Genomic DNA, 22,619 nt, shown 5'->3' on the forward strand with positions numbered 1-22,619 from the left:
TATCCCTTGTAAATTAAACTTCAGTAAATTCAAATGTTAGAAAACCAAAAGCAATTTTACTTTTTTCATACTTGCAATTTTTTCCTAGGGATTACCAGTGTGATACAGTGACCCTCCTGAATCTGATACTATTTAAAGCAGCTGATTCTGCTAGGGCTATCTATGAAGTTGCTATGCAACTATTGCAGGTTTGTAAGCTAATTTTGATTATTATTTTTTTCTTTTAAAATAAGAATTATCCTATATATTAAAAAAAAATCTGTTACTGTTTGGTTGTCTTCAGTAATGAAATACAATGTGTATTTTTTTCTTCTCTATTTCAGTTCATAGTTAGGCCAGATCTGTACCTGGCACAAATAGGCTTCCCTGAAATTGTGCCTATTCCATGCACTCAAGACCTGTATTTTCATAATACCTGTTTTTTCAGGAAACAAAGCCTGAATCAGGATTCTCTTGGTTTGGCCCTGAAACAGTGATATATAGCTCTGTTTGTCCGAAAGCACCTCAGAGAGAAATAAATTGCTTCCCAAGCCTTCACTGTCTACTGGGGTAGCAGTCAGTTCTCTGATTTTTGCACTATTACCAAACATCTTTTCATCTGTCCCTGTGGAGAGATGACAGTGAAATCTTGTTACCCATTTAATTTACTTTTGTATATTCGTTTATGAGGTCATTCAGGGGTAAGTTTAATCTTACAGGCAGCATAAGTGTGTAAAAATAAATAAATCTGTGCTGATTGTGGCTCAGACCTTAAGTCTTGGATTTTTTTTCAAAGGTTTTTGCTGTCAGCTAAATTCAACAGTGAAGTCCCCACTGAAGTCACACTGCTATTGATACATCATCCCTATCTTCCTTCTTAAGTTGATACTACTGCTTAAGATCAGCCCAAATTGATTTTTAAAGTATCGGAGTGCTTTAGCCTCCTGCTGCATGTCTACCACATCAAAGATTATGTTGTTCCTATCCATGTCTCATAGATGAGCAAAAATTGGTATTGTTTGGAATGCAAATGTTAAGTAGTATTTCACAATTCATTATAGATGAATTTGTATTTAAGATGGTATTTTGTGAAAGCAGATTTTGGAACTTTATTGCTGGAAACTCATCAAGTGAAATGTATCTAGGCTAGTCTTCGATTAAATTACTACAGTGCTAGCAAATGCTAGCACTGCATAGATAAGAAATATTAAATGAGAGTAGATACATAAACTTAAGTGATTTTTATATAAAAATTTCTACAGTAGCTCTATAGTTAACTTCAAATTCTGAACATTATTGATGTAGATCTTGGAACCAAAGATGTTCCGTTACGCTCACAAACTGGAAGTTCAGCGGATGGATGGGGTTTTGGGACAGCCTTCCCCTTTGCCACATTTGTATTCTATGTCATATTATCAACTGTCAGAAGAATTAGCAAGGACTTATCCTGAGCTTACACTGGCTATCTTCTCAGGTACGATTTTAAAATAAAACAAAAAACTTAAGTCAACAGCATTGTACAAAATACATAATTCTTATTTTTCAATAACTGATTTGTATGTAATTCACTAAAATCAGGACAACATCATCATCATACCAAATGAAGACAAAAAAACCGAGTGACAGTTTTTGTTCACTTGTGTTTAAAATATATTCAAGGTGAAAGACGATGAATCAAAAATATTTTTACTGCCTTTCTAATAACCATGAAAAATCACATTAGAGAAATAATTTGCAATTGGTTTTTAAAATCATTCTTCCATTGTTCTCTCTGGTGTGTTCTTATTTACTGTAGATTGCTTAAATACATTTTTCTGTAGCATTTTTAAACAATTGTAGAATAATTACCTCTTACATCAATTAAAAAAAAACTTACTAAGACTAATCTGGAAAGAAAAAATTTTAAGTGTTTTTTTGTCAAACTTGGTACATTTTTTTATGCTGTAGGTTTTCAGTTCCTTCCTCCAATTAAAGGAGTATACACACACACACACACACACACACATGCATACTAATGTGATTTCTTCAACATACTGTTGGTCAGCAGCATCTTCAGTTAGCTCTGCTGAAGACCATAGGCTTTTTCATTATGAAATGGCACTAGTCAGCTAAGCAAAAAAAATCGCATCTGTATCAGCATTACATTATATCAGTATGGTGTGCTGGGCTCATGGTTGTTGTTATCACCAAACCAGTTTTCATTATTGTTTTGGAATTCATGTATGTACCTAATTTTTGAATGGCAGAAGTAAGTCAGAGAATCCAAACAGCTCACCCAGCTGGGAGACAGGTGATGCTCCATTATCTGCTGCCATGGATGAACAATATTGAGTTGGTAGACTTGAAACCTTTGCCAACCATTCGTCGGCAAGACGAAGATGAAGAAGATTCTTTGAAAGACAGAGAAATGATGGTGAACAGTAGACGATGGCTGCGAGGAGAAGGCTGGGGATCACCACAGGCTACAGCTATGGTTCTGAACAATCTGATGTACATGACTGCAAAGGTAAAATTAATTACTTTATGTGCTTGTCTTGTTTCAGTGGATTGTTCTGTTTAGGATGCAAGAAAATACTGTTCAGAGATACTGTCACCAAGCTTTCAAGAGTTATTGTTCATATTTGTGGAGGTGCTTTGTATACCCAGACTACACCCTATAGTTTTGAAGTATTCCAAGAAATATGTAATATGTAATATAAATGTTATAGTAATTGTTATCTATAGTAACAATATATAACTGATGTTTTGCAATATAGATGTCTAGCTGGATAGAGAATACCAAGCTGCCTGTATACCTATGATCTCAAAGTGGGGCTTTGGAACCTATCTTGCTACCAGAGGCTGACTGACTCTCCTTCTTCTGTCATAGCTACTTCCAACAGAGAAGAAGTATTGCTCACATGCAATGCTCCTGCCAATTCATGTTATATGAGAATCCTACTGATGAGAGATCATGTTTTGAAATCTAAATTAAAAACTCCTGTCAGTGTGTGGTCTGTGGAGTTCTATTCAGGATTGTCAGCAACTGGGAGACTGGGTCTCTGCTAAATTTCACAGAATTGTTAGGGTTGGAAGGGAGCTCTGGAGATCATCAGGACCAACCCCCCTGCCAATACAGGGTCACCTAGGGCGTGTTACACAGGAACTTGTCAGGGCGGGTTTTTGGTCTCCATAGAAGGAGGCTTCATGACCTCTCTGGGTGGCCTGTTCCACTGCTCTGCCACCCTAAACCAAAAGAAATTCTTCATGTTGAGGTGGAACTTCATGTGTTTTAGTGTATGCCCATTGCTCCTTGTCCTGTCATTAGGCACACCAAAAAGGGCCTGGCACCATCCTCTTGACCTTTGAGATATTAATATGTATTAATGAGACACCCTCCCCCCCCCTTCAGTCTTCTCTAGACTAAAAAGGCCCAACTTCCTTAGCCTAATGTATTATATATCAATAAAATATATGGTATGTACACATATCTTTAGATATATTTTTATACATTTATATCTATAAAAGAAAATAGTTATTTCCAGAATATGTTTTTAAAAATTAATGTATGTGAAAGCATAATTCCAGAACATTAAAAAGGCAACAGTTTCCTACAAGATTTTTGTCTCCTTTTTCTAAGAGTTCCACTTGATCAGTACAGATCACTTCTGAGTACAATGTTTTCTGATGGAGTTTTCAGGACATACATTTATTTTGTTTTCTAGTATGGTGATGAAGTGGCTTGGTCAGAGATAGAAAATGTCTGGACTACTTTGGCAGACAGCTGGCCAAAGAATCTGAAAATAATTTTGCACTTCTTGATCAGTATTTGTGGAGTGAACAGTGAACCCAGCCTTTTGCCTTATGTGAGTATGTGACAGGTCTCTCATTGATGCTTATTTATATTTTAAAACTTAGTAGTATGTCTAGCAGCAAAGATCACCAAACAAAAATGTGAGGTAAGATTCATAGTATCAAAATCTCCACCCTGTATTTTATGACCACTAAATACTATGAACAAATCAAATTTGGTTCTTTTGTTTGCATTACTTTGGACATCTGTGTCAAAATTACAGGATGAATTTTTCAGTCAATTAAATCAATTAGTTTGTCATTCATGGAATGGACTTGAGAAGGGAAATCAATGAGAAAGGATATCTCACCTTGAAGACTGCTGAGGCTTCCTTGAGGCAACTTACTGACTACTGCAATTTGCTGAGGGTGATAAGTCTGAAACATCCACTAGCTGTCTTAAGAGTTAAGAGTTGTCAAAATTCAGGACTATATGAGGACCACAGACCTTATTTAGTGATTCAGTAATAAAAAATGTAAAAGAGTTACTAAAATTCTACATATGTCTTAGCATTTTATTTTCCTTTGTCATAAAAAGAAATCTTAAGAGTTTGATAGCTAAATTCAGATTAATTTTATTAAGAGTATACACTGAACAATTTTTTTTCCCCACACTATAATTTAGTATATATCTAAAAAGCAGACAGATAATACAGGAAAACAAAGCACCTGTTATACCATGTAGGGCATCATTCTCTCATGACCAAGTATTATACCAAAAAACCCCACCAACCATCCCAAGCACCCTCAAAACCAATTTTATTTTATGTCAAAATGTATGTGAGAGCACTGCAGGATAGCATGAAGAAAAATATGATAACTGCAGGAAAATAAATAGTACAGAACAGAACTGTGAAGTATCAAAAAGAAATTACATCAGAATACATTCATTCCAGTGTTGATCTCAGGTGCTGCTGAAACCTTTGTAAGAAAACATTTTGCTTCTTAAATAATTTTCAGAAGACATACTTTCAGACTTTATTGTCAGAAGATTGGAACTCAGAAAATTTACTTTATTACTGTTGTGGTATATTTCCCATGCTTGCTGCTATTGACAACTGGGAGAGCAATTTTGGTTGCTTCTAGAACTAGAGTTAGTTTCACATGTCCTCGCTTGCAATGCAGGTAGAACCTGATTCTAACAAGTTGTGGTATTCAAATCTCTTTGTATAAATATATATATATCGGGTTTTTTATGGCAGGTAAAGAAAGTCATTGTTTATTTGGGTAGAGACAAAACAATGCAACTACTAGAAGAGCTGGTGAGTGAACTTCAGCTTACAGATCCTGTCAGTTCAGGAGTCACCCATATGGATAATCCACCATATTACCGCATTACATCCAGTTACAAAATCCCCTCTGTCACTTCAGGTAAGCATTTACTGACTTAACTAACTTACACTGTTACTGTTGTCAATTATAAACATGCTGCTATCAATCAGTTTTGCTACTGGAGTTCCTTTGTAAATACTCAATAGGAGTGCAAGGTTCTGTTTCTAAAATTACCTTTAAAAGTTTGTTTTACAAGATCTGCAGTTTTTGGTGTACCCAGAGTTCCTAATGAAAAAGATCTGATAGGTTCACTGAGGACAGGTTTGTCTTAATATAAGCCTCCAACTTCATGTGTGTTCAGACCTTCCACTGTTTACCCTCACTATATGACTTTTATGTCTAGTCAGCCAAGCCATGGGGAAAATGTATATAATTTTAAATCCATCCAAGTTGTTATTTTAAGTTCTGTGACAGACACAAGCTGCATCCATAGGAATTGTTTCAAGAGGATTTAAGTTCACTTACTTAGGAAAATTTATCTAGAAATAATTAACAATAGCTCAATCATCAAAAAAAACCAAACTGCTGAAAATACCAGAAGTGTCTCCCTCATGCTTCAGTCCAAGAACATGCTGAGAAATGTGGGGAAAAGTGTCTTGTTTTGGTGGAGTATCTGTCAAAGCGATCTGCAAAAGACATGGATGTGGGGAGGGTATCTAACCAAGGGCTTAACTTTTGTGCTGCAAATTTGTCAGTATTATGAAGCAGCCTGAACCTATGATACGGGGTTATCTGGATCACAAGGTGAATGCATTGGCACTTGTTCTTTAAAGTGTTTAAAAAATATGAAAAAAATTGTGGTGCTCTTGCACTCAATATAATTTAGAATAGCAAAGGCTGGAAGGGTGCAAAATTGCTTCCAATTGGGCCTGTCAGTTCAGTGTGATGCTTGCAAATTTCTCCTAAAAGAAAATTGTTAAAAGCTTCACTGCAGGCTATTAGGTTTTAATCCTTAATCTGTTTGTAGTTTGAATTAAATGGATAACCAAAGTCCAACTACATTTTACAGATTATGAGGTGTATAATACAGGGAAAAAGGAAATAGGTCTCTGCTTAAAAAACTTTCTACTTAATTTACATTGAAGAGTCAGAGATTCCTGGAATAGATTATTTTTATTTTTTCTGGTTAGTGAAATTATGGTAGCAACTCACAATCTTTTATCGCACATGAAAGTAGTTTGTATGGCTCAGTTTGTGTTTGTGCCAGTTGCTGCAGAGTAAACCTGATTAGGGCTCTTGGCAAGGACAAGAAAATAAGGGTGATCATGTGGTGCTTAAGACTACTTTTCCTTTTTTACTGACCAACATATTTCCTTGTCCATAATTCACAGGTACCACTTCTAGTAGCAATACAATGGTGGCTCCCACAGATGGCAACCCTGACAGTAAACACATGAAAGACAGTATCGATGAGAAGTAAGTATCTCCTCAAAGAGCAGTTATTAGTTGAATTACAGGAATTCCTGGTAGGTACTGTAAATACTCACATCTCAGCAGCTCCAGGTATGTCTACATTGCAAGGATTACATGCCATGTAATGTCATGCATGTCAACAGAACTAGAATACTGTTTGGGATTAACAGTAGCAGCCTCAGTTGTAGTTTGAACTCCAGTCCAGGTCAGGCATTATGTTGCTACAGCTATATTGTTGTTGGTGCCTAAATTAGCTGCTGTTAAACTGGACTGTGTATGTTCACATAAGAGCAATTATACTGTAAGGTGGGGGTGGTGAGACACTGGAACACATTGCCCAGAGAAGCAGCTGCCCCATCTTTGGAAGTGTTCAAGGGTGGGCTGGATGGGGCTCTCAGCAACCTGGTCTAGTGGAAGGTATTCCTGCCTGTGGCAGGGGGTTGGAATGAGATGATCTTTAAGGTCCCTTTCAACCCAAGTCATTCTGTGATTTTATGATTTGCAAATTGGTTTATTACCTCACTAGAAATGAGCAGTGCCTATGTGTTGCAAGCTAGTTTATTTTCCCTAATTGGGGTATTTGAATGCCTAGTGCCTATGTAAAGATACCTTACAGCTAACTTTAAAACAGATTTCTCCCTCCCTAATTTTTGAGCTATTTAAGGATAATCTTTTGGAGAAATTTGCCAGACACTATTACTGAGGCTGGTGGAAAGCAAGGAGCTGATATAGGCTTAGTCAGGCTGTTTACTTGGAGCTCAACAGTAACTGACTGTGGGCATGCTGTCATTTTGTGTTAATATGGATAGCTAACCTTAAAGTGAAAAGGGAGTGGAGACTCTGTAATTAGCCTGAGTAAAAGTGTGCACGTGCCATTAGTATAGAGTAGCAACTATGTAGTAAATTTGCAAACGAGTTTCAGACAACTTGATTGAGAGCCTTAATAATTACAGTTCTAATATAATTTCCCAGTTGGACACTGTTTTTCTTCCCTAGGGTAATTATGTTTATATAATTAGAATAGTAAATATATTGGCAGAGGCAACCCCAATACTAGGATTGAATTGGGGTGAGCTGTATGAAAGTAAATCACAGAAACCTGCAAGGTGTCATTCAGAGTTAAGCCTAGCAAGACACAGACAAGCACCTGGCTGCTATGGGGGCTGGAGCTGAAGAAACTGGTAAAGTAGTGAAGGCAGTTTTGAAAGTCTCTGCAAATTTTGGCATATACTGTAGGGTTGTCTAAAACCTCCCCAAGTTATATGCTTCTTGGTAAGATCTACCCTATACATCTTGGACTTGCCAGGAGGAGAGAATTTTAAAAACTTATGTAGAAACATCTTGGAAATGGTGCTTTTAGCACTCTCATTTCTCTGATTTCTGTATAGTTTATCAGATTAGTGAGGTAGGATCTTGGACACCGCGTGTGTATACCTGCATATGTCTCTGCCAGGTCATGCATGGATTTCCTTATTTTGTTCAAGAGTGAGAACGACTTATGTATAATGGTAACAAGTATTTTAATGTACTTAAATGTTAGTGAAAAGGATCGAACAGAAATACAGTTTATAGTGGATAATCTCTTTGAATCCCCTTATCTAGTGTTGCTAGAGAAGGTATGTCTTAAACGGCTGAGATGCTTTGGCATCATGTTGATTATCCTTTGTAAGATGAATCGGTTTTTGTGTAAGAGTTTTGCTGAAATAGTTTTACTGGGAGACCCTGATTAATGTTCGTCATAGAACGTCAGTTACTAATTCTGCTTTATTTGCACCTACAGCTACGCACACCTGGACATCTACAGTGGGTTGAACAGCAACTTAAACCGCCAGCACCACAGACTGGAATCTCGCTACAGCAGCAGCTCTGGAGGATCATATGAAGAGGAAAAAAGTAGTAGTCTTTATTTTAAAACATTTCTATGAATAGAAAACAAAATTTTCACAAGTTAATACTTCTACTGGAGGTTGTGGAACATAAAGAAATGGGCATTATCAGTGTTTTTTGCATAAACCTATTAAAAATTAGGATTTTTTTAAATCTTCTTCCATCTTATTACAACTGTTGAAGTCTATCATACATTTGATTGCAATGAAATGTAGAAGGAAGATAATATGCTTCGTTCCTTTCATTGTCACCTGGAATGAGTTGTGAACATCTTCCTAAATGAAATGGTTTTACTGTATTTCCTTTGACAGTTAGGCACAAGAAACAGAGATGAGCAGGATGAAGATGAGATTTAGAAAAAGGTGATGGAAAAGAAGTTCTTTAAAAAAAAAGAAAACTAGAAGTAATTGTTCTTTTAAAGGATAGCATTCCTTGGCTTGTTTAAAAAAAAGGGTACTAAACTTTTTTGAAGCCATAGCAAAGGAAAATATATCAGGGAAAAAAGTTCTCTTTATGTACATCTAATTTTCAAGCTTGTTCTGAAAATGTGTTTGGGGGTTTTTTTTGTGATCGATGTTTTGTTTTTTCTGACATGCAAAGGTATGGAAAGAGGTAAACATTTCTCCTGAAACTCCATTATGCCTTTGGAAAGATTTCTTTAAGCCTCTTTTAGAAGAGGCTTATTAACTGTGTCTACTTTTGTACCAATGCCTAAGATACAAAATCACCCTGACAGTGCTAGGGAAAGCCAAATAGGTCATGTAACCAGGCAAAAATGAGGACAGTGGTCAGACAGTAAATGATCTGTTACATTAGTGGGTCCTGCGTGCTTGGTCAGAGGAGTTGTTTGACTGAACAGGTTGTTAGTAATTTAAATGACTTTGTACTTCACCCTGCATGGGATAGTCAGATATATTTCAGTCACTACAGTGGTCCCACAGACTTAGGTTTCAATGAATTTTTTACTGACAGTTGATCTTCCTACCGGTTGTTTGGGTGCGTTACAGCGCACGGTGCAGCACTGCCTTTTCCTTACTTTTCTTGTGTGACTGAACAACAGGAGTTAAATTTCTGCATTTTGAGCTTTCGATGTCAGTATGGAACCCTAGCCTGTCTGTGCTATATTGAAGCAACAAGAGTCCATTAGGATCTTCTGATACACTCCTCCATAACTGATTTTTTGCACACTGTGAAGATTAGAGTGAATATGTGGTTCTTACTGCCTCTGTCAAGGAGGTGAAACCTAATGTCCTCTACAGAGGTTGTTGTAAGGGCTGAACAAACTAATGCAGAATCTGCTGAAGTTTGGGTCAGTAACAGGTTAGTGACCTGGGCAGCCAGGGTGTTTATTACTGTTTGGATAGGCATTGTCCGTTATCATGGCTGCAGTCATTTTTGGTTTTGTTTGCTGTTTGTGATAGCAACACTGAGTATCCTGAACTCATGATACTTCACATGTTCCATCAGTAAGAAATTTGTCACTTCCAGTGGAGAAGGTGATAACGAGCTGCTACATGTGTGAATATCTGAAACTTCAGCAGCTATACTTCCAAACAGAGAGCTGGTAGAATCACTGAAACACTGAGCTGTTGAGGCAGTTTCCTTGTTTCTAGCTTTAGCTGATAGTTATGAAGTCCAAAACAACTTTTAAACCAGAAAAGTATTTTGGGTGTGTTAACACAGTACACTCTCATACCAAATAGCTGATGTTTTTCTTGCACTTTTGAAGCTTGCTTAATCAAAAACTAAATGTCTTTGTCTTTTCTTGACAAATTTACTGATTTTCTGGGCAGTAACTTTTATCAACCAGTGGGATTGGGCTATGCTGTTGTAAAAGTGGCAATTTCCAAGTTACCCCATGTATCATGCCAGCATTATCTGACACATAGAACTGGTGGAGTTTTGCTGTGAGACCTATAAAGATGTGCTCTTGAGGAATATTTCCTTCGCCTGTGATTAAATGCTCTTCAAGATGAGTTCAGTTAAATCTTAGGACCCAGCCTTAATTCACTCCCTATATGACATGAGGTTTGAAATTCAAGGAAATTACATCAGATTACTTTGCCTTTTATCATAGTCTTTATGAACCTATTCAAAAACATCTTACTCTGTTATGTGTGTAACTTCTGTAGAATCATCCTTATACTAAAAGAAATAACCACTTTTTTTCTTTTAAAAAACTGTGTCTACTACTACTGTTTACATCTGGCTCCCCTTCCCCTCTCCCAGGTCTTAGCTTTTCAAGAATTTAAAAATAGTTCTTCAGAAGACTGTAACATACAGAAATATGCATTATCTATATATTTCTGGCTTAATTTTCTGTTGTGTTAGGTGATTCAATGCCTCTGTATTCAAACTGGCGGTTAAAGGTGATGGAGCACAACCAAGGAGAGCCTCTCCCTTTCCCACCTTCTGGAGGCTGCTGGTCACCACTGGTGGATTACTTGCCTGAAACTTCTCCTCCGGGCATGTCACTTCACAGGTAGCTATTTTGGCAATGCCAATGGCAATTCATTATATTTTTATTTGTGTTGCACAAATATAGTAATTTGAAGATAGCAGATTAAAGTGCAGTTGATAATACATTTGTTTTCCGTGGGTTTACTCACAGGTCTAGCAATTTAAGATTACTCAACCTTTTAATCTGGAGGATTAAATTGTTTCTATTTTAATTATGAGCGTTCATCTTTTCCCTTGTAACACAACTGTGTGAATGTTTATAGACTGAAGAATACAAGTTAGAAGCATATGAAGCTCTTTGCAGCTCTTCATGAAGTTCATGTTACATTCTTCTAACAAATTTTTTTGTTTGTTTTAGATGCAATATAGCAGTGATTCTTTTGACTGATTTGATAGTTGACCACAGTGTAAAGGTGGAATGGGGAGGATACTTGCATCTTTTGCTTCATGCAATTTTTATAGGTAACTAACTTCTTACAGAAACACTTACAGTAACCTGAGGAATTCTCAGCTGTTCTTTCTGATATTTAATTTTTGCCATTGTACTGAAATCCCATTAATTTGATAATATTTACAGTATTTTTAAAAATTCAATTAAATGTCTTTCAGCTTGATTAGTATAATTAAGATTTTTTTGGAATTGTTTTAAGGCACTTTCTTTTCGAGCCACTTTTACGTCTTGTAGAAGACACAGTAAAATTCAATTTTTTTCTTTCTGTTCCTATATGTAGTAATTTTCATACAGAGTACAGATTAAGTTCTAACTTAAAATTAATCTTACTTAAAATTACTTTGTTCTTTAATGCTGCATGGGATTATCAGATATATTTTAGTCTGATCAACATACAGTTTGTTAAACTATATGCTGTTGTTTCTATATTGAAGCACTGAAAAAGCATTGTTTAGTGAATTATATATCTGTTATTTGGTAAAGTATAGCATACCGATCTGAATACTGCTATTTTTTAAATAATGTAATTCAGCATGCCCTTCAAATATCATAAAGCCTTGTCATTTTCCTTCTGTGTTAGGTTTTGACCACTGTCACCCTGAAGTCTATGAGCATTGTAAACGACTACTTTTGCATCTACTGATAGTGATGGGCTCTGGCAGTAATGTCCAGTCTGTTGCTTCTGTCCTACTCAGAAACAGAGAGTTCAATGAGTCCAGGGTGCTTACTGTCAAGCAAACTACCCATTTAGATTACACTTTCACAGGTATGCTTTTGATTTATTATGTGTTGCTGGTTAAAATGACATGGGAAGTTATCTCTTCTTACAGGCACTATTAAGATTTCTCTTGTCTGTAATATTTTCCTGAGTCCTTGCCATTAAAATGTATTTCTTTGGATTTTAATGAAGTCAAAATGAATAGAGTTCTCATTAGCATTTTGTGCTCAGTCATCAAAGTAGGGAGCACAGTTGAATAATGAATAGTAGTGGAAACCAAAGAGGGAACTCTGGGTTTTGGAACTTTAATACAGCAGTTTTTATTATGCCTTTGAAAATAAAACCCAAGAAATTACATCTCTTACTTGTTTATAGCAACTTTAAATTTCCAGGTTTTGTCAAATGTGATTGCATTCTTTATTGGCTATCAGAATACTTTTTTGACATACTGCCTTTTAATATTCACCTTAACTTCACAATATTGTAATTATACAATACACTTTATATTTCTATGTATCTCTTTATGAAGGGAATATTCTGATGGTGAAAGTGTATTGTAGTTTCTTTGAAATAGTTCTTTTTTAAAAAAATGTGGTATTTCATATTATTTCAGTAGGTGGCAGCATACTGCCGTACAATTGTTTGTTCTGTTTTGTTCACATCAGCATTGGTTTTATTACTTAGCGAAAGTAGTCATCTGATTTGTGAATTTGGTTTTTGTAGCAATGAGGAATTTAAAACTGTGTATAGTAGAAGAATTATTTTATATTAATCTGTTTGGCAGAACTTTAATGTTGCATCTACACAGTGGCATATATAAACCATTTCCTTCCTAATCTTTAAGGGCTTGGATAAAACTGTCTAAACATGACACAATATTCTGCTATTATTAAAACAAAGATGTCTGATAGAAATTAGAATAAGGTCAGCATCAAACATTTCCAGCTGGGGATTAGGATAAGGTATTTACAGGTATGCATGGCTAGCACAAGGTTGGACAAGCTAATTTTAAATACCCCAGTCCAAACTCTGTGGTTCTATAGAGTGAAAATCTGCAGTGGATGTCAGTGAGTCTTAAGTTTATTTAAATACAAGTGTTAGAGTCCAAGGCCCTGCCAGTTTTCCTTGCTAGTTGACTTTCTCTCAGCCATTCATAGATGGATAGAAGGGCAATGTGAGGAGTCACTGCGGTTGTATCTTTTTGCCACGTGATTCTTTATACAGAAGAGAAAAATCTCCTGGTCACAAGTCTAAGCTACTTCAGAGAAACTCTGTACAGCCACAGGGGCTCTGTTTAGGGTGGATTCACTAGATAATACTTAGTATTCACTGATTTCAAGTACTGTCAGTTACACTGGGACTGGGTTTTAACAAAAAAAAATTATCTGCTCATTAGTAGGAAGTAGTTTGTATAATTTTTTAAATTAAGTTGAGATGCCTCCGAAGCTGATGAGCTCTCATAGTACTAGTACAAAATCAAGAAGAATACAGGGATTTTAAAAAGGGATCTAGCAGTTCCCAATTAAAGATCATATAAGCCATGTGAAGAATTTGCATATATGAGACTTGTTAATTTTGTTGAAATTATTGCATCCAATAATTTTCTCTCTTTTAAGTATTCTTACTACATTTACTAAGTTATCGATCTTTTTAGAGGGCTATTTTTTCTTCTTATATGTTTAATATTGACTGTCAACTTAAAAGTGCATAATCATCTTGTTTCAATTTCAGCAGGTGTTCATGATTTTATACCTGATTACCAGCCCTCCCCAATGACAGACTCAGGGCTTAGTTCAAGTTCTACCTCTTCTAGCATCAGTTTAGGAAATACAAGTGCTGCCATTTCTCAACTGCACACCACAATCCTCAATGAGGTTGACATTTCAGTCGAGCAGGATGAAAAAGTGAAAACTCTTATAGAATTTATTACCTCAAGGTAAGATTTCAATTTGCATTTTTGTCAAGACATATATTTTGTGGAAGAATGGTAACCCTGTTACTATTTAGCAGCATGTTGTCTAATTCTGTCTCTGTTACATCACCAGTAACTGTTTTTATGTGATACACATGTGAAAAGCTCTAACTTTCCAACACTTTCAGAGAATTTTGACCACCCTGTCAAGTCCTGAGTGTTTAAAAGTATTTTGCCATGTTTTATTCTAAATTAGGGCAGGAATACACTGAGATGTTAGGGAGATGCAAGACTTGTGTGCAGTTAGGGATTATCTAGTAGTAGAGAGCTGACTATTTAAAAATGAGGAATTTGTTGCGACGAACATCTATAAAATCATCAACATTTGTGCAGTTTATATGATCGTTTATATAAAGCTTTCAAGATGGTGTAAGTCTAAAATCCTACCTGTTTCTCCATGCTTTTGATACTTTTGCTTTACCTCAGCCTAAATTTATAACAGTGTGGTGTATCAATGGAAAGAAAATGGGAAGAAAGGAAGTTAAGAAGTGCATAATGGTGGTAGTTGTGCTGGTTCTTTCTTAGAGAGCTAACTGTTATACTATAACAATACCACAGAATATCTCTGCCTAAATTTACCCAGTTATTTCAATTGGATCTGATACGTTGCTTTTCACTTTGTCTTAACTTGTATAATACTGGTCAGTTGTCAAAATTCTTCTCAATTTGTGCCTAGAGTTCTAGATGGTTTCTTTTATGTGATACATAGTAGATTCTTTTGCAACTACCCGTAAGGTTCAAATTCCATTTCAATAATATTAAGGACAAAGGCTATGTTTTATATTCTGTTTACTCTTTTTTTATATTTTTAGGAAAAGAGGCCCACTTTGGAATCATGAAGATGTTTCAGCCAAGAACCCTAATATAAAGAGTGCTGAACAGTTAACTGTGTTTTTAAAGCATGTGGTATCTATATTTAAACAGTCTAGCTCAGGTATGTTAGAAAACAGACAATGCATGATCGAATGTGCAAGTCTGCAAACTAAATAAATTTTTTTTAACGCGTGCCAACACATAGGTTATCTATAAAATCACTCTAGGTAATTACTGCTTCTAAATAATAGAGTTTTCTTGTGTCTTGCACACTTCAGTTCATGTTTCTGTTATGACAGATTTAAATATAATCTTTTAGGAATGAGATAAAACATCTTATTAGTTTCTTGTGAATACTTAATATTCAAATCATAAATGTTTTATTGTCTGCAAGTCTCTCTAGCATTATGTGTTTGGCATACTTAACACCTGTATTTGGTGTTTATATTCCTGTAAAGATTTTTGAGACTAATACTTCTTCAGAGAAATGTAGAGTATGTGAGAATATTTTAAATTTAGGAATGACTTTGGGAATTTACTCTTCAGTAAATTCAAGTGGATTTGGTTTTTTATAAAGCAGTGTTGCTTGAGTATTTATTTGCCTTCATAGGAGGATATCAATTGGAACATCGTCTCAGTGAAGTCGCTTTGCAAACTGCGCTTTCGTGTTCCTCTCGACATTATGCTGGGAGGTCCTTTCAGATATTCAGGGCTCTGAAGCAGCCTCTCACTCCATCTACACTTTCTGATGTTCTCTCCAGACTGGTAGAAACTGTTGGAGATGCAGGAGAAGAAGCTCAGGTATTTGAAATTTTGCCCCCACTTTATTAGAAAGCAAAGTCTGCCTAAATGACGTACGTGCATTATTAGTTCAATGACTGCAAATTTTAAAAGCATCGTTTTATCCAGCTGCTTTTTATTTTTCAGTATTTCAAATATCCCAACAGTTTTAATTGTGATGCTTTCTGAATTTCACCTAATTGACTGAGGAAAAGTTGTGCACATTCTCTTCTGCAGCAATAGGATCTTTCAGAGAGTTTGATACATCTATTTCCAGTAGACACCTTCTCTTTCATTGCTAGAGAATACTGAGATCAGCCATATAAAAAAAAATTTAGGTTTTCTTTTGTTAAGAACTTAACCTGATAAAGTGTAAACAATCATTCAACTTGGTGTCATTGTACCAAGGAGTGTATCTAATCTTTTAATACTGCAAAGTGACTATGAATGATTTCATCCTTCAATCCATCCTTAAAAATAATGCAAACCAGAATTAATTCAGTAAGTAAATAAATTTACTTACAAATAAATTGAAGTTTTTCCTTGTCTTGAAGCTATACTACTATCTTGAGCTGTCCCATCAGGATTGTATTCTAATTGAAGCATGAAATAATTTAGTTACTGATTTTATATTTATATATTAATATTCAGTAGATTTTCTGTGATCTTCCTTGTGCATATTGCATACCTTATAATGGCCTTTGGCTTTCCCCAGGGTTTTGTCATAGAGCTGCTTTTGACTTTAGAATCTGCTATTGATACATTGGCTGAAACCATGAAGCATTATGATCTGCTTTCTGCCCTTTCTCAGTAAGTTCTTTTATTAGTCAAGCTTCATTATGCATTTTTATACATTTGAATTATTAAAAATCTGTGTTATAAATGTAATGAAATAATTTCTTGTAGTCTTGGCAGAATAATTGTATCCATATAGCGAAATTGCTTGCTGTCATATGTTTTTATCATTCTGCCTCAAGCAAAACATGTAAGAATCTAGATTTCCTAAGGATATCTTACTGCCTTTCTGATTTACCCTCTTGGGTCCAATTTTTTTAAAAAAAGGTGTTCAAAGAGTTCCTTATGGCTTAGTTCTGAAATGTTGTCAGTTCTCCTTAAAATTCTTGAATTTAAAGGCTCTGCAGATGTTAGTCTGTCTTAGGCCTCAGGTTTGTTGTCCATATTTAAGAAGTGTAACTGAACAGTCTGAGTCATTTGTGTGTTTCATTCCAGTCTGAGTGGTTACCTTGATGACCTTTTATCAAACTGGAAAAAAATCCCCTCATGTACAGACATCTGTATTTGTTTGACTTCCTCACAAAGTTTTTGAAAATGCTGAGATTTCTAGGAATATATTCAATTTCTCAGTATCAGAATAGAAAGGTGTTGGGTTTCCTAGGTCAGATACCTCAGACAAATACATGGTAATAATTGTATTAATTAATTAATTTCTCTACTTTTATCACGTCTTTAAGTAAGTTGGGATGCTAGATCATCACTTACACATAATCTTTTACATGCTATCGGCTAGTTTTTCTAATTTTGATGTAATTTTTATGGTATTCTGGGATTGTAACAAATATATTTGGTTGAAGAGATAGCAGGATGCTGCAGTCTTGTCCTTATGCCATAAGGATATTGGATATTTTAATAATAGATACAGAAATCCTGTATTTACATGTGTATTAACTGCATGTGTATGTGATTAGTGTAACATCACTTTTCTTTCTTCTCTTTTTCTAAATTAAATTATTTTGCATGTAACAATATGTAATACTGATTTTTATTCTAGAACCTCATACCATGATTCTGTAATGGGAAATAAGTATGCAGCTAATAGAAAAAGCACTGGACAGATAAATCTAAGCACAAGTCCCATTAATAGTGGCAGTTGTTTGGGATACTACAGCAATACAAGGAGTAATTCCTTGAGACTGAATTTAATGAGTGAGCGGAGAGGCGACCGGCGACGGAGCAACACACTGGATATAATGGATGGAAGGATAAATCATGGTGGAAGTTTGGCCAGGACTAGAAGCCTCTCCTCCCTGAGGGAGGGAGGGATGTACGATGTGCAGCCCACTACTGACCCTGTCAACATGATGGCCACCATATTTTGGATTGCAGCTTCGTTGCTGGAGTCAGATTATGAGTATGAATACCTTCTGGCTCTCAAGCTACTCAACAAGCTTCTTATTCACATGCCTCTGGATAAATCAGAGAGTCGGGAAAAGATAGAAAAGGTGCAGAATAAACTGAAATGGAATAACTTTCCAGGCCTTCAGCAGCTTTTCCTGAAAGGGTTTACTTCAGCCTCTACGCAAGAAATGACGGTTCATCTCCTCAGTAAACTCATCACAATTTCCCGGCATGCTTTGGTGGATCCTTCTCAGTTAGCAGGTATCTTTAGTAAATATGTGATAAAAATATATTCTTTCATCAAATTAAGTGGAGTCAAAATCAGTAGTGATTATGCATTTGCCTTGAGGAAACACTTCAGTTAAATGTTTTCTGCAGTTGTCTATATTGCACTGCTACATAGTAGGAATACATTACAGACTATGATTATCTGACGAGCAAGCTTGCATGTAAACTTTATGCACTGACTGTTGTTTTGCAAGTGAGTTTTAAGAGCTGTGTATTTTTTGTCATGATCTTGTGCTAACTAGCTCAATTAGCACTATTTGCACCTTTTTAGAAACAATGTGACTATAGTGCCTGAAATTATCCAGTTTCATGGTAGTTTTGCTTAATTGGTCCAGTGATGAGTTTATTTTTATCATGCATTTTTATACCTAACACAGACACATTTATATACATTGTTCATACATACATACTTAGGTACATCTATGTGTATATGTAATTTATATATCTGTGTGAATGTATGTGTCAGGCTGTAAGAGTTTTAAATACCGGATAACTCCGCTTTTAAGTCATCTTAAAAACCGTAAGGGCTCATATAACTCTGTTTATGTATGTGTTTAGGATTTCCTCTAAACATCTTGTGCCTACTTCCTCATCTGATACAACATTTTGATAACCCAACTCAGTTTTGTAAAGAAACAGCTGACAGGATAGCAAAGGTATGTAACATGATGCTTGGAGAAGTATCCAGGAGGATATATATAGCAGCATTGGTTATGTATTTTTTGGGGTCCCTTATGATTCTAATAGTAATATACACATAACTATAAGAGGTCATATTTAAAGATGTGATCCAGTCCTAATTTGTGTAGCTGGGCCTCATATCAACCCCTGATTTTCTGTTTATCAATGAAAAAACACATTTAGCTTATTCTGTAAGATTTAGATTTCGAGAATAAATTTTCTTTCTAATGATATCAGTTACTTTTTCTGACTTGTCTGATTTTTCCATTTGTAATTTTGAGTGTAAACCTAATCACATTTTAAGCGTGCTTCCTAATTTTCTTATGACAAGGAACCGATTCTTACCTTTCAGACTGGTAGACAGGGAAGAAAAGGTTGTATGTGCTTTCTATTACTTGTACACATTGAAACACACCCCAAAATATTTCTGAACTGTAGTGGTTGTTAAAGCAGTACATGGTGCACACCAGCTGTTGTCAGCCAAGGTGGTGTTGCAGTGGCTTGACAGAATCTTTCTTTTGAGGAAGAATGTGGAAAGGGTCATAGGAAAGAGCTGTCTGGCATAGGAGATGCAGTCATACACCTGTGGCTGCCCAGGCTGTGACACGTGAACCACTAAGCTGTGCCCAGGATGACTCTAAGTGTAGGTGCCTGATGCGAGTCCAGAAATTACTGCTGCCCTTCAGTACATGCATTATTAGAGCGAGAGATATTGGTTGATCATACCAAATGTATGATAAGTAGATAAACTTGAAACATGAATGCCACAGTGCCAAAATTCAACAGAAACTGTAGGTCATGCATATGTGATTAGTTTGATTTCAGTTATTAGAAAATAACTGAAGTGAAATCTTGGAAATGAAATCTTGGAGTGAAATCTGGGAGAAGTGCATAATGACTCATGAATGCTTGGATTTAAAAATATAATTTCTACTATAATTAAATATGGTTTTGCTTTTCAGGTTTGTGCAGAGGAGAAGTCACCAACTCTTGCCAATCTGGCTCATATGATGAGTTTATACAGTACACACAGTTATTCCAGAGACTGTTCTAACTGGATTAATGTAGTGTGTAGATATTTGCATGACTCTTTCTCAGATGCCACATTTAACCTCATAACTTATCTTGCAGAGGTAAATTTTTACTAGAAGTGTCTCATGTTGACAATTCATTGCCAATTCCTAATTTCTCATGGTTCTGAATATCGAGGCGAATAAAGCACATCTTCCGTAACAGAAAAATATTACTAAAATGTTCTAGGATGTAGAAAAGGGATGACTACTGCCATTTTAGAGTGCAGTAATTTATATACCTTAAAATGATAATCCCTCTAATGAAACATCTCCTTTTGTGAGAGGAGTGTTTGGCAGTAGATGTTTGTATTTTGTACTACATGAATATACACTGTCTTGGCTTCAGCAAAATACGCTCAGTGCAAACTTTAAGAGACTTTCTTTAGTCAGGTACATATGTCTTTATGACAACTTTAAAAAATATTGCAACATTCAGTTGTAAGTAGTACACAAGATATAAAAAGATAATTTAAATTATAGAAATCCATATATCATTCTGTCAGCCATTCATATAGGAAAGCTGTTGAGTACCTTGTGTGAAAAGCTTGTAGAGCTTGTCCTTGAAGTGTATCACTTCAAACTGATTGAGATTTTTTTTTTAATTTGTTCATTCTTACGAATGACTTTATATGTACCTACTTTGTTGGTGAAACTGCATTTACCAACCTTGTTTAAGGTGTAGCTGTAATTGTTTTTCATACAGTTTTAAGATTTTGTATTAGTATGAACACTTTTATGTAACAAGAAGTGTTTTGCTATTAGATGCTTTAGGTCTGTGCTAAAAACATGTCAAAAATCAAGGGCAGAAATGAATCAGGACAAAAGCCATTGTGCTGTTGCATTACTGGGTTTTTTTGTGCTAAAACAAAAGTTTGAAAAACAGAAAGTGGTACATTTAAATTTTTTGATGGGGGCAGTAAATATGTGTGCAAGTTAGCTATATTTAAATGTTTGCTTTTACTTTTTGCTACAATTTAAGGCCCTAATTAAATTTTGTCTTTTAAAAACCTTTTTTTAGCTGTTAGAGAAAGGCTTATCCAGTATGCAACAGTCCTTGCTGCAGATCATTTACAGCCTTCTGAGTCATATTGACCTATCCACAGCACCAGTGAAGCAGTTTAACTTGGAAATCATAAAAGTTATTGGTAAATATGTTCAGGTAGGTACTCTGTAAAAGCCTGTCTGCTTATTATCAAAATGGTACCAAAATTACACTTGACTTTTGAGGGAAATTTATTTCAGATATAAAAATTGTTGTTTGAAGTCAGATTCCATAGGGTTTGGGTTTTTTTCCTATGTACTTTATTCACTAGATGCTTGTGTATTTGTCCAATGTGATTTGCCTCTGGTGGAACAAGTAATCTGGGTGAATGTGCATCTTTTTACAGATGTAAGCAACTCGTCATATGTAGTTAAAGAAGATGATCCTTCAGCTATTAAAATACAAGGAAATATTTATTGCTAAGCTGCACAAATGTATTATTTTTGTGTATATGTTTTAAAAAGAAAATCTTATGGTTAAATGTGGATTTAAATCACTCTCAGTAATATATCCATGAGGAACTTTAAAGTGCACCTTAACAAAATTGAGTACATTTTTTATTAAAGAAGGTCCCCAAAAGATGAACCGTAGTGTTTTGCCCATGGTGATTTAAGCCTTTGTATTTGAAACATAAATTCACTGAAAATCTCTTTCACAGAAGAAAGTCTAGCATCTTGCTGAAAGATTTTATGAAAATGCCTGGAGCATAAAACCATTTCAGTGCACAACATTCTCTTCATTTTTTTCTTCTGAATTCCATTATTGCTGAATGTATTTCAGTCAAATAGTTTAATCATTATTACCAGGAAAAGTCATGTTCCCTGGCTGTTTTGTTATTGATGGATATATACTTTAGATATTGTGCTCCTGTCAGAGTGCATTAGGCAAAATGGAATGATTAGCATTAGCTACAGTTTTTATGGCCTGGCGGCATCTTGCTTCACCTCTAACCTCTCTCTGAGCTTTGTATGCAAGCCCTTACTACCATGGAATGTAATCTTAATTAGATGTAAACTATTAAAAGATGGTACTAACGAAAAATATTCCAGAAAAGTCTTAACATATTTTTGATAAAATATGTTACTGTAAATGACAAAAGAAAAGATCATAAATTATCATGTCTTGTTTAAGTGTGCTTCTACTAAGCTTTGGATTTTTCAGTCCTCTGCAATCACAACAGCTGTAAATAAATTTAAGTTGCTACAGGATAGTTCCAGTTTGAGACTCCTTTTTTTTATGTTTATGATGCACAGAAATTCAGGAGATTATTGAGGACTCCCATTATCTACAAAGAAGCATAAAGCATATACTACTTAGAGCATTGAAAGGGGTGTTTATTTTTTTAATGCAATAAAAAAATATTTTAACAAACATAGCCTCCTAATGTAAAAAAAAAAAAAGGCAGACATCATGTTGATTTCAAAAATTGGAAGATTTAAGTTTCAGGCAGAATCCTTGCATTTCTAGGAGTAAATCTTTGCATAAAGCTGCTTTTATTTTATGTCTCTTCTTCTGATTCTCTCCATAGTATGTGTAATTGAAACCACTGAATTATTTACGTTGCCTTAATCATCTTTTTAAGGAATGTGCACTTAACTCAGGCTCTGCCTCTTATATTCTCACACTTTTTCCATAGCTTTTTTTAAGCACTCCATTGGTTTGATACTAAAAACTTTGTAAATGTTTTCACTTCTTTGTTAAAATCTTTTGTATTTCCTCATGCTTTTTAAGCACAAAATAGTTTTGCTTGTTTCAAATTCCAT

General features: G+C 35.3%; 1 protein-coding gene across 7 annotated transcripts in view; it reads left to right on the forward strand.

Moving 5' to 3' along the window:
• The window catches only part of FRYL (FRY like transcription coactivator), a 164,199-nt gene that overhangs the window by 110,482 nt on the left and 31,098 nt on the right, over positions 1-22,619 (forward strand). For 5 of the 7 annotated variants that reach the window (XM_082282117.1, XM_082282118.1, XM_082282114.1 and 2 more), the window contains 18 exons: positions 89-188; positions 1,285-1,453; positions 2,226-2,485; positions 3,684-3,824; positions 5,013-5,181; positions 6,474-6,558; positions 8,336-8,448; positions 10,774-10,924; positions 11,261-11,364; positions 11,934-12,119; positions 13,803-14,007; positions 14,856-14,977; positions 15,467-15,657; positions 16,352-16,446; positions 17,426-18,033; positions 18,619-18,716; positions 19,704-19,874; positions 20,833-20,973. In XM_082282117.1, coding sequence (XP_082138243.1) covers positions 89-188; positions 1,285-1,453; positions 2,226-2,485; positions 3,684-3,824; positions 5,013-5,181; positions 6,474-6,558; positions 8,336-8,448; positions 10,774-10,924; positions 11,261-11,364; positions 11,934-12,119; positions 13,803-14,007; positions 14,856-14,977; positions 15,467-15,657; positions 16,352-16,446; positions 17,426-18,033; positions 18,619-18,716; positions 19,704-19,874; positions 20,833-20,973 — 3,109 coding nt within the window. The remainder of the gene's footprint in view (positions 1-88; positions 189-1,284; positions 1,454-2,225; positions 2,486-3,683; positions 3,825-5,012; positions 5,182-6,473; positions 6,559-8,335; positions 8,449-10,773; positions 10,925-11,260; positions 11,365-11,933; positions 12,120-13,802; positions 14,008-14,855; positions 14,978-15,466; positions 15,658-16,351; positions 16,447-17,425; positions 18,034-18,618; positions 18,717-19,703; positions 19,875-20,832; positions 20,974-22,619) is intronic. The other 2 variants (XM_082282113.1, XM_082282116.1) reach the window with 2 other exon arrangements.

The sequence above is a fragment of the Coloeus monedula genome, assembly GCF_965178545.1.
Source record: "Coloeus monedula genome assembly, chromosome: 5".
Classification (NCBI taxonomy): domain Eukaryota; kingdom Metazoa; phylum Chordata; class Aves; order Passeriformes; family Corvidae; genus Coloeus; species Coloeus monedula.